This window comes from Lytechinus variegatus, chromosome 2, assembly GCF_018143015.1.
Source record: "Lytechinus variegatus isolate NC3 chromosome 2, Lvar_3.0, whole genome shotgun sequence".
Taxonomy (NCBI): Eukaryota; Metazoa; Echinodermata; class Echinoidea; order Temnopleuroida; family Toxopneustidae; genus Lytechinus; species Lytechinus variegatus.
The window spans coordinates 63,126,159-63,137,624 of record NC_054741.1 but is presented as its reverse complement, the minus strand read 5'-3'; the positions used below and the strand labels follow the sequence as shown (position 1 = coordinate 63,137,624).

Sequence of the window (11,466 nt, the reverse complement as noted above, 5' to 3'; positions counted from 1 at the left end):
TGCAATATTCAAATGCTCTTAACTTTCTCATTATTTGTCTAATTTTTCTCAAACTTTCGTTAATCTGTTTCTTTGATTTTTTCTGTTTTCACACAAGCTATCTTGTTCCAAAGGTTTCATTCTCCTTTAAATATCGTTTCCCCATTTACAATGTTATTTTCAAACTAAAATAACAAAGTATCAACTCAATTTATCACCCTCTACTCACTTACGCCTTCTGGGGGATCATTAAAGAGCAAGTCATGTACAAAATATAACATTACTTGCCGGTTGCTTTCACGTCTTAAAGCATGTCCGGAACATGAGAACACGAATAGTGTTCATACTTTATACGTGTATTATTCTTAAGATGCATTCTTATTTAAGAATCAAGATTTTCATTTTCCTTATACGTATTTCATGAGTAATTTGTTAATGATCATGTTATCAATTGATATTTGCAGAATCTATATCATCTGCGCATTAAAGTTATGTTGATCGAGGGACCTAGGTGGAGAGAGCGGTTTTCGATTACAGGTGCATAGGTCGTATTTCGATCTTTGAGAAGGAGTATAAGAGCCTCCATTTGGGCGGGGATAGTCATTCGAGTGAATGTAACGATTGTAATATAGACGTCCAGTAGATTCTGTTTATGTCTCTCTTTTCAGTATAAACCAACATAATCATTCGAAACTACAACATGACTGCAACGGTGAGTACAATAATTCAAAATGGTTAGTCGTATCATTCTATTGCCTTTAACAATAGAAACCACATACATACCTATATATGTCTTCATATTTGAAGAGGAGTTGGAAACTTTTATTTTAGTGTTTCGATTAAGTGCGAAACTATTGATTAATCTTTTGTTTACACAATAGAAGGCGAAACAGCGTTTTCTACTCTGCTTTGTATCACTCATGTATCGTGACATAAATATCATAAACATTTTGAAATTTATTTACAGTCGACTACGTACGTATTTTCTCTCTCTGTATATAAGTATATATATATATAATGGTCTGTAGTGATCCAAAATATGGAATAATAAGTTTATATTCATTCATATATTTAATTTTGTTTTATTACCATTTTCAGGATACAGTAATATCTCTCTGTTTATCTGTGATAATATGTACCTCGTTCTCTCAAGTATACGGAATGTACGGCATGTATGGTGGCTATTGGGGCAAGTATACTACAATTTATTACTCCATTTACTTTTATTCATTTGTGCTTAATATTGTTCACATCTTTGAACAAAAATTAGATTCCTGCAGACAATTTTAAGATTTATGTGGCTTAAAAATCATCTACTAGAGGAGACATGTAACACAAATAATTATATGAGGTGCATAATAATTATGGTGTTTCTTGTCACTCTATAGCCATATGTTTGATGCACTAAATAATGGTTTTGGGCGCAATTTTAGCTTTTCTTGTCTTCATTCTTATAAAATATCACAAGTGGAACCCTGCAGCTCAGATTTTTCAAATTCAATTAATGTAAATCTGTGCCTTTAAAGTATCAACATCCTTTAATATAAAAAAACAATTTCATGTGTATTGAGTTTTCTTGTCAAACGCAAAAAGAAAACAAACGTTTAAGTTCTAGGAGAATTTGATCGTTGCCAGTACAATAAGATTTGAAAAAAAGTTCAATCTCCTAAATGAAACTTTGATTTTTTTTCCAGATAAAAACTGCATGTGCATACGAAGTAACAAACTATTTTAACGACTTAAAATTCAAATTGTTGATTGTAAATTAAAGCTTCATCTCTAAAGTGATGGAACATTTCCTGCCATATATTTTAGAATGTATACTGATCTCCTGTTTTTCTTAATAATTTGATGTTGTTTCTTTAATGAAGGATAGTTGTCGAACCCGAATTGAGAAGGTGCAGAAATATTTTATAAACCCATCATGGTCATTTCAAGTTCGATGAAGAGTGTTGGAGTGTATAAACTCCGTCTAAGTCCCTTTAAAAGGTGCTCCCTGTCATGCCTGTAATGGTGCCATATCGTATGAATGGCAGATTGCATCCCATACTGCATGAGCGAGGAGAATTAAGTGTGACATATTTCTTCTACGAAAAAAATACAGGCCCAGGCTATAATCCGCACGGTCGAATGTCAGAGTACTGTGGCTTGTTTGGTTCGGAAATGTTCGACGAGGGTCGCTGCAACAGGGATGTTCTCGAGGAAGTCTACGACAAGGACAAGGATATCTATCACGATGGGTTCATGCGGCAGCTCTTTAGACGGGCAAGACGGGGAGTGCTTTGCTATGCCAACGGACCGCAAGTGATGAACATAAGAGGGGCCTGTGATGCTATGCAACTTGCCTGTCACCGCCCCCCTTTTGCCCAACAAAGTCCACCAAGGATTGATAGCTGCTGGAGTATAAGTATGATATTTTTTCAAACACTTAAGCTGATTGAAGTGCTTTATTAGGCTTACTTAACACCTTGAATCTTCGCAAGATAGAAAACGGACTATTCTGTAGATTTCTATTTTCAAATTGTGATGAGGTTTTTGCATTTGCAAAATTTACCAAAATGTAAAACAAAGAGTGCTCCTTTTTCGAGTATACGCATAACCATGAATCCTTCATAAGTTGACTGTTTTAACTTAAGCTTTACAACATTCTCTTACTATTTTCTCTCTCATTTTAGGGGCAGCTCAGCAGAATCCTCCACCAGCCGGTCCCGCAGTGACCAATCAACCAAATCCTTTTGTTCCAGGCCCACCGGGATGGTATGGCTGGGGAATGTAAACATGTTACAAAGATACTTTTACCAATACTTATCTACAGTCGTCATTTTGCCTTGTCATGTCACCCGACATGCCACCAAAGTGCGCAGTTCACTTTACAGAAGTTGGATTCCTTCAGTGAAATCACATCAATGATGTGATATGATATGCTACGGGCACACTAATGGAATCGATTGGAAGTCGATCGATGGTATGTCATTGAACATTGTGTAATAGAATCGGTCGGTTTAGAATCGGTTGACGGTGTAACTGTGTCGTGAAAACCTGGACAGATCATTGTCAGCTAAACGTCACACGGGTGTCCATTTACAAGTTTTCTTTAGGGGTTTTTCGCAACAGCTACACAGACGCTTTCTGGGAAGTATAAAATCTATTGTCAAATTCCCTTCATGACAATGCAGTCTTTGCCGAGGTTCGGGGAATCGAAACGGCATTTTCGTCCTGTTCCCAGGACAGACGACATGCTTGCAATTTTCGTCAGCTCAGAAACTTACGATGAAACTACTGTTCCGGTTCCCCCAATTTTAGACAAAGTCCCCGGCTATTCATTGTCATTTTGACGGGCATTTTCAATACTTTCTGTTCTCGAAGGGAAGCGTGGAAGCAAAAACTCTTTACTTTTATATGTTTTATGCACCATTTATTTGCTCCTATCAACCCAGCGATCTGAAGAAAACGCCAAATCAGTGAGATAATGAGTGCAGTGGGTTTCACGGTAACATCGTGTATCTTTCGTAGGCAATTGGTACATAGTGTACCGTGAAACCCGCTACACTCTTCTTCTTCGCCATGGAAACCTTCAGAAGTAGTGAGACAATATCTATATATTTCGCATTCACATTGTACATACGGTATTTTTAAACGGTAAGATCCAATGAGGGGATTGTGTTTACAGTGATAACACTACGTTAAGCATTGACATGATCTTATATAAAATTATGATGTTGTACAAACTATACATAATAATGATTGCCAAATATACTGTTTTGTAATGAATAATTCATATTTATTGAATCTTTGTTTATGAGTGTTGAAAAAAATAAATATAGTATAACGTAATTTCTTCTACAGCGTAATTCTGAAAAAAAATTTTTTCGTTGTTATACTGTACATCACTAGACACCTAAGTTCTTGCGTGGATGATAAAAAGTGGACGTAAAAGAAGGGAACTTTGTGATTGGTTTGTGTGAGTACAAGAGATTTGAAAATGTAAAGAAGTGGAAATTATAAATACGAAATGGTAGAGAGCGGAACACGGCTGTAACATGAGAAAATATAGAGAATAAAAGATTGAGGGAGAAGGACAGAGGAGGCGACAGAAAGAGTTTTAAAATAGATCTGTGAGAAATACTCTTGATTTTTATCACGAGTTAGAGGGGGATTGGTTTGCCATGCGATACAAAATATAGTAACAGAAAACCATCTTTCATCCATCAAAATAAGTCACTGGCGGAAGCGAATAATGTAAGAATTGTGCACAATTCCTTCTCATGTCCTTTCAGATCATTTTTAATTGATTCATTGTTAGCATATTGGCTTCTTATATTAGGGCTGAAATCGATTCACAAGGAAATATAGTATTTGAGTTATTCGGCAATTAATGCTTATTAAAACTTCCTACCGTAAGTACATAATAGACTCACAAAAAGAAACGTGGAATTTGTGGATAAGCTGACGTATGGGTGGGGGTGTATCTATGTGAGGGTTGGGTTTGTGTGTATGTGCATGTGGGAGGGTGTGTGTGAGAGAGAGTTTGAAATTACCTTATTCTGAGGATATTCTTACATTTTACACATTAACCGGGGACTTCCAACGTTCCCATTCTAGATTACCACACCAGTCAACTGCTCATATTTCAAACCGCTTCATAGTAAACACGTGATTTGTAACAAAGTTCCAGTAGTGCCAAGTGAATTTAAGTTGGGTTTTGGGGGGATAGGGAGCGTTCCGGGTTAGCGAACTGTTCTCTTATTATTTTTTAACTTTGTCCGTGTCTTAGATAAGATTTGATTTATTTAGTGTATGTAACAAGTCCCCACTTTTTAGATTGATGGTGCGTCCCCGATCTTTTAAAATGAAACTTAAAAATAATTTTCTGAAATCATACAGGTCATCATTACCTCAATTTTAAATAATCATTTCATTAAATTCACCACTTCATGCCTCTTTAACAAATATCATATACTGTATATGCCTCAATTTATTTTGTCTGTAAAAGTTCATTGTTACTATTTCGACCATATTACTTTGTTCTGTTAACATGGTTAAAAATGAAATAAAATAAATTGAATTGAAATAAAAGTTACATTCTAGTAACTGTGTGTGAAGTGTGAGACATCGTATGTATTTGTCTTCATTTTTTTCGTGTAACTTAGCAGAGTGGCCTCAAGAGCATGATACAATAAAGTTCGCGGTTCGATCACGGAATCTATGCATTTGAACGAGGCATTTTATCATAACATGTGCCCTTTTTTGCCAACTGAAAGGCCAAATTGGAACAATTTTTTGTAGCGTTATATTTGGCTTACATTTTTTATTTATTCCAAAAAATATCACACAATAAAAAGGAATAAAATCCTGTCCACCCCATTTTAATAGGTTGAAGTTGATGAAAAGTGAAACATTAAAGAAGCATATAAATTTCATCAAAATAAGAAACTAAGAAATTATTCCAAAGTTTTGCTCAATTTCACAAAGCAGTCGCATGTACATCCTGGTTAGTGTGCGGTTCGGCATGTGGTGAGTCCTTGATCATGATTGACTCGATATTTCGGGCAGGTTGTCTGTCTGTTTTTTAGATTCAACCTACCCGAAATGCCAACTGTTCTCTTTGCATTTTTTTCTGCTTCCTCAGTCCGTCCGTATTTCATCAAAAGTCTCTGCCACGCATTTTTTGCTGTTGTCTTCCACAGAATATTTTCCTCCTTTCTCCAAGAATAGGCAAAATGATGAGAATGTGGGATATCAGGTGTGAAACGCCAAACTTTACTGAAAGACGCAGCAGTTTTATTAAGAAGCCATGTTCTTCACACTCTCTAAGATGCTCTCTCCTTGTCCCTCACACTCTTGTTTTCTTTTTCTCTCAAACTGTTTCTCATCATAATTTCTACTCTTGCTTCGTTCCTGTTCGTTTGTTCGTTGTCCAAAATCGCTCCATCACCCATTCTATCATTTCTTCTCGACTAAAGTTGAGCATGTTTTCATACCATAGATGCCTGGTAGGTCTAAGCCTTTGTAGGATCTCATGAGATTACGAACTCGAAGTAAAAAAGAAATCAGTTTTTACGATTGAAAAGATTATAACTTACATAATTAATGTCACAAGACCAGTATTGATTATTACTTTTATTTTTCAAAATATTCACATTAAAAACAAATATTGTAAAAGGTTTTGTGTTTTACATCAACATCTAAACATAATAGCCTAATGGCCGACCTTGAAACTCAGCAGGAAACCTATACTGTTAATCTTAGCCTATCTGAGCCAAAACTATATTACTTCAACATAGGGGAGTACAAATGCTAACTAGAGAAGGGCGATTGGTATAAACGGCGTTCTTAGTCATAGGAATGGTAGCAGTCCTTTCAAAGCATCCCTATCGACGGTAAAGGTGCATCCATGAACACCCAGTAGTATAACCGTGATTCCCTGGATCACCTTCCACATGGGCCGCCATCGTAAAGATACAGGACCGCTTCAGTTTTGCTTTAGTCACACCAACGATACCGACTCAAGACAAAGATTTCATATCTTCTACAGTACCTTATTTCATATGGCATACTATACGTCGGTCTGTAGCCTTTCAGAGTTTTGTGGGTCGGACTGTAGCATTATCGGTGATTTTCGAAGCTCTGCTAGTATTTGCTGAACTCAAATTGTCCTCCTGATTCTTGTGATAATGTTTAGTTGAGGAAGCCATGACAGAAATTCAATGTTAGTTGAAAGCCACATCAAACTCTGTCGCCACTCTCCATCACAAACTGAGTCTCTGTGTCCAGCGCTTCTTTCCCGGATGCGTTTAAAGAAATCGATGGATGGTTAGATGCCTCGTCCACGTGGAGTTTCGGGGGCCTTGGGTGGATTAGGGCCAGGAGTGTCTGGTCGACGAGTTGGAGGCTGAGCCACTTCTGTTACGGAAAAATAACAACGACAGAAAAATGTTTGAAGTCATGCCTTGTATCTAGCACATGCATGTTAGCTTTGACAACGGCTGTGGTTGTGTCTTAATTGTACAAACTAAGAGAAACAGGTTGAATATTCTACCATGAATAGAAACCCGGAATTAAACGAAAAGAGTGAGAAAGAAAAATGCCAAAAATGCACACCTTTGTTCATAATAATAGTGCAGCTTTGCACCTCTTTATGGTGCATGCATTCGTTTCAATGCGTATAAATGTGCACCTTCGCTTACGAAATGCAATGCATCTGAAGAGTACAAAGTTACATTTTATCATTTTTTGTTGTGAAAGGGGGTTGCAATAAATAAAAGAAACTGCTATCATAAGGGTGAAAACTATACGTCGTGTATGTACAATATGTCATGCATTTAACCACATTAGTCATTGTAATTAGACAAGCTGTGTGGCAATGTATCATTTTCCTCTTTTTCACTTTGATAAATAGAGTAAAATAACTAAAAAATAAGTGTGATATCTACATCTCACACAAAATATATTTAAGGCAGACAATTTTATACTATATACATTCAGTGTCAGAGTAATATTCGTTAGGACGAAGGAAGCCACATCGATGCTGGAAAGGACATAGTACGGGCATGGACCTAAAGGTCCATGGTACGGATAACCAACGGACATCGGACCATTCCCAGACGGCCCCCTTCCGATTGTCAGTAAACGTGGTAAATGTTCATGAAAAATGATTGGAAATGCCGTACGGGTATCCTACGGTTCGCTCACAAACTCCTGATAGTAAGAAAAAATCTGAGTTTATAACCAACCGATAACACGTAAAAAAAAAATCGTCGTGTGTGTATTTAACGTATATTACGCGCTGTGCAGAAAAAAGAAAGAATAACGATTTCCAAATCGCAAGATGACTCTCACACGCACTCATCCAATAATCACGATTATGCTGAAGTACCCACTAGAAATTAAAAAAAACATAAAAAATGTACTTACTCCAACAGTTATCGACCAAACTACGGGAATATGGACGACAAGAAATTTCCATTGCATGACAAGGTGATCTAATAGTCACAACATGAGCTCCTTCCTTGTAACAAAATGCCCCTCTCCTCGCCAGTCTGAAGATCCTTAACATAGATTCATTTTGGTTAATATCCTTGTCTTTATCATAAACTTTCTTTAAGACCTGTCCATTGCAGCCCTTTCCTTGGTCGTGCTTCTCCTTGTTAAACAGATTACAGTAATTAGCCATGCGAGCACCGGGGGCTAGTTCTGGACCTAGAAATTGAATAGAAGCATAAAAACATACATTCAGTCTTCCCGTAAACAATAATTATACATAACGAACCCCCCCCCCCCCCTCCCCCCCAAAAAAAAAACACACCAAAAAACAATAATTATGGTAATAATGCGATATGCGGCGTAACGAAGCAAAACACAAACCCACACTGATCATTTTGATTGGTAATTCATTATACATGTTACATGTTTTCCCCTTTTATGAGGAGGGGGGGGGGGGGGGCAACCAAGCAGCAAAGGCATAGTGTTATTATCCCAGAATAAACGAAACCGAGATTTAGCGATCATTTATCATAAGTTAATCATAAATAGAATAAACAAATGACCTACCAATTTAAAGCTTAGAATCTCCTCTTTCATCTGATATTACTTAGGTTATTTCTTATTCACGCATGAGTGAGCAAAAACAATTTGAAGAAAGGATACCAAAAACTCATTTGGCGGGGGGTATCTGGGTTTCAAAAGGAAAACCACATTTCTGAAAAATTGATACACTTGACATTGACACTTTTACTAAATGTTTCAAGAATGCAACACTGACTGTCTCAACAATTGTTTCAAGAATACAATCCCAGACTAATACTGTATAAGTACATTTTTGTAAGCACCTAATTGCACAAACAGCTCTCCTAAAAAGTAGTGAATGAATATGACAAAAGTACAGACAAAGACTATATTCTGTTTCTGTTTGTGGTAACTCCCGTAGGAACTCGGCAGGACAGCAATATTCTGAAATTGTCGGCTCTTTCTTTCAGCTACTTGTCGTTTATGGAACTACATGTATAGGGATAAAGATTAAATAACATTTCCATACATTAATTTTCTGGAGAAACCATAAAGGATTCCCTCACTTACATTGCCTATATTTCCCTCGTCACGACTCGGGGAAATATTAAAATAGTTTGGGATAAATAAATGGTATATCCCTCAAGTCCAGTCAATATCATGTAATGATGTACTCACCAAATCCACCGAATCCATATTCACCGAACGTGTCCCAATTTTGTGAAACAGATGCAGAAACCAAAAGAGATAGACATAGAGCAAGGAGCGATAGCTTCTGAAATAATACCATACGATAATAATATCATATCATTCAGCATAATATTACTTCTGACAACATCCTTACAACGTAATTCTTTTGGCTTGTCATTATTTCATATTAAACCTCTACTGTTATTGTGTAAATCATTATGTTTTACTTTTTTATTAATCAGGTGGCGGGCTCTGCTATATTGCTTCCAGTATACTTTACTGGGAGTACAAAAATAAAATTTCAATTGTTTGAATTACAAACTGTGAGAAATTCTAAATTGGTGATACTAGACTTCAACAGAATAATAAAATAATCTTAGTCAAATGATCACTGTAGATTTGTGAATCGTCCGATTAAATCGGGTGATTATGTATGATCTAAAAGATTACCTGAATTTGTTTTCTCTTGTATTTTGTGACAAAATTTAATGTTTATGCAAAATCTTTTCTATCAAGTAGTTGATGAATACTATTACATCCTGCTTTACCACTCTCCATGGTATAGGGAATAATAAGGCATAGAAACAAATCACATAATCTATTCATAAATTTTACATTAAATGCATATCTCATTTTATTTTTTATTATTAAAATATATTTCATTCGTAAAAAAAATATTCATATTACCCTTGCCCCATGTCCCTACCCTCACCCCGATGCGTAAGGCAATGAGTTTAACCAATTGTGAAGACATGAGACACACACAATATCAATCGAATCGAGTGGGAAAAATATACTTACCGATGCTGTCATTCTGTTGCTGCTTTGAATCGACTGATATCCTGCAAGCATTGTTATAAAAGCTCCAGAGAGATGGTACACTTGTACCGCGACATCAATGTGGTGACCCCTTACTTATTCACTCTACTTATACCTTTCCAAAATGGGTAACCTCTAATCCATTCAGATTAGTAATTGAGATGTGATATATGCCTACGACCGCTGAATTATTTCTGAAAATAACCACTGGATTAATGCCAACTTGTATTGATGAATTATAATCACATTTGTAAAAATAGAAAGTCAGTGGAACATTATCTGATAAGGTCAACTCTGTGTGATTGGGTTTTATTAGTTTGGTCTACTAGCAGGTGGACCCATTAGAAGATCTTCTAACCAGTGGGAAAAGGAGCCTAAAGTTTTGATGGGGCACAAAATGGAGTATGTGGGGAAAAAATCCTTAAAGAAGTGATCGACCGATGCGAACGAAAGAAAATGTCGGCTTTTAAGATGACTATCAAATTTTATGATAGATATCATTAACGTATGATATCATATTTCACACTTTTCTTTTTCCCCTTTTCCCTTCGTCCGTTCTCTTGTTTCTGTTGGTCTTTAAACTTTTGGGTGCCAGGCCCCCGCCCCCTTCGACACATTAGTGTGTTTCTATCATCTTCTTGGCTACCTACAACTGTTTTACTATCAATTTGGTCTAATTGCCCCCTTTTTCCATACACCATTTGGTCTAATATTCATTTAGGCTAACGGTCACGTCTTCTATAAATGCCCAGATGTTCTAATTCTTATCTTTATTCAGTACACGTGAAGACCCCCCCCCCAATTAACATATCACAGTTCATTTTTTTTGCTACAATGTACATTTCATGTACTAGGGTCCAAGAGTTACAGGCATGGATATAAAAAAATATAGATGGGTCATCTGGAGCACTTCTGTGTCAGTATTTAGGGGAGCTAAAAATTCAAAATGGCCGCCGACCGGTAGTTTGTAAATATCCTGTTTGGTTGTAATTGTGCCTAGAAAGCTGCTCAAAATAGTTTTAAAAATCGAATCTGACGTCCAATAAATTATTTTATTTTAGTATTAATCTCTGATCAAATTGTCAAAAACAGCTTAGAGAGTCCAGCACTATTTGAAATACTTTTAACTGAATATTTTGGGATTTTTTTCATATGCACTATTCATGCGGTTTCTTTGAAAATAATGACGATAATGATAATTGTACTATTATATACTAAAATGCACTTTACAATACATAGCAGCTTAACAATAACCAATGATTAAAGACATAAGCAAAACAGGTATGAATAAGTGAAAATTAAAGGATAATGAAAGCCTGTGTCTCTACAAAATACATTACAAAAAGTAATCTAAAACTGTCTTTAAAATGGTAAGGTCTCAGTTTTTTGGTTTTGAACAGTGAAGAGCTGATGCATGACGTATGGGGGAGGGGAGTCTAGTATAGAATTTAAGTAGTTAAATTCAAAACTAAT

The 11,466-nt window shown here is 36.2% G+C and overlaps 2 protein-coding genes across 2 annotated transcripts; one reads left to right on the top strand and one right to left on the bottom strand.

Annotated features, from left to right (window-relative positions):
- The first annotated feature begins 2,089 nt into the window (after positions 1-2,089).
- LOC121409561 lies at positions 2,090-3,349 on the top strand. Its single transcript, XM_041601473.1, has 2 exons — positions 2,090-2,386; positions 2,655-3,349. The coding sequence occupies exons 1-2, from the start codon at positions 2,110-2,112 to the stop codon at positions 2,753-2,755; spliced, it is 378 nt and encodes a 125-aa protein (XP_041457407.1). The 5' UTR covers positions 2,090-2,109; the 3' UTR covers positions 2,756-3,349.
- A 2,740-nt stretch (positions 3,350-6,089) lies between these two features.
- On the bottom strand, positions 6,090-10,058 carry LOC121409560. The gene is made up of 5 exons (XM_041601472.1): positions 9,976-10,058; positions 9,163-9,259; positions 9,051-9,059; positions 7,894-8,166; positions 6,090-6,882 (listed from the first exon to the last, which is right to left on the bottom strand). The coding sequence occupies exons 1-5, from the start codon at positions 10,024-10,026 to the stop codon at positions 6,794-6,796; spliced, it is 519 nt and encodes a 172-aa protein (XP_041457406.1). The 5' UTR covers positions 10,027-10,058; the 3' UTR covers positions 6,090-6,793.
- Between the last annotated feature and the right edge of the window lie 1,408 nt (positions 10,059-11,466).

What these genes read in the sequence shown, in the direction of transcription:
- LOC121409560 (XM_041601472.1), bottom strand. Translation starts at nt 10,026, where the DNA reads ATGCTTGCAGGATATCAGTCGATTCAAAGCAGCAACAGAATGACAGCA. An exon ending in GCAACAGAATGACAGCATCG is followed by an intron (nt 9,260 to 9,975) that starts GTAAGTATATTT and finishes GTATTATTTCAG; the next exon opens with AAGCTATCGCTCCTTGCTCT. An exon ending in TTTGGTCGATAACTGTTGGA is followed by an intron (nt 6,883 to 7,893) that starts GTAAGTACATTT and finishes TTTCCGTAACAG; the next exon opens with AAGTGGCTCAGCCTCCAACT.
- LOC121409561 (XM_041601473.1), top strand. Translation starts at nt 2,110, where the DNA reads ATGTCAGAGTACTGTGGCTTGTTTGGTTCGGAAATGTTCGACGAGGGT. An exon ending in TGATAGCTGCTGGAGTATAA is followed by an intron (nt 2,387 to 2,654) that starts GTATGATATTTT and finishes CTCTCATTTTAG; the next exon opens with GGGCAGCTCAGCAGAATCCT.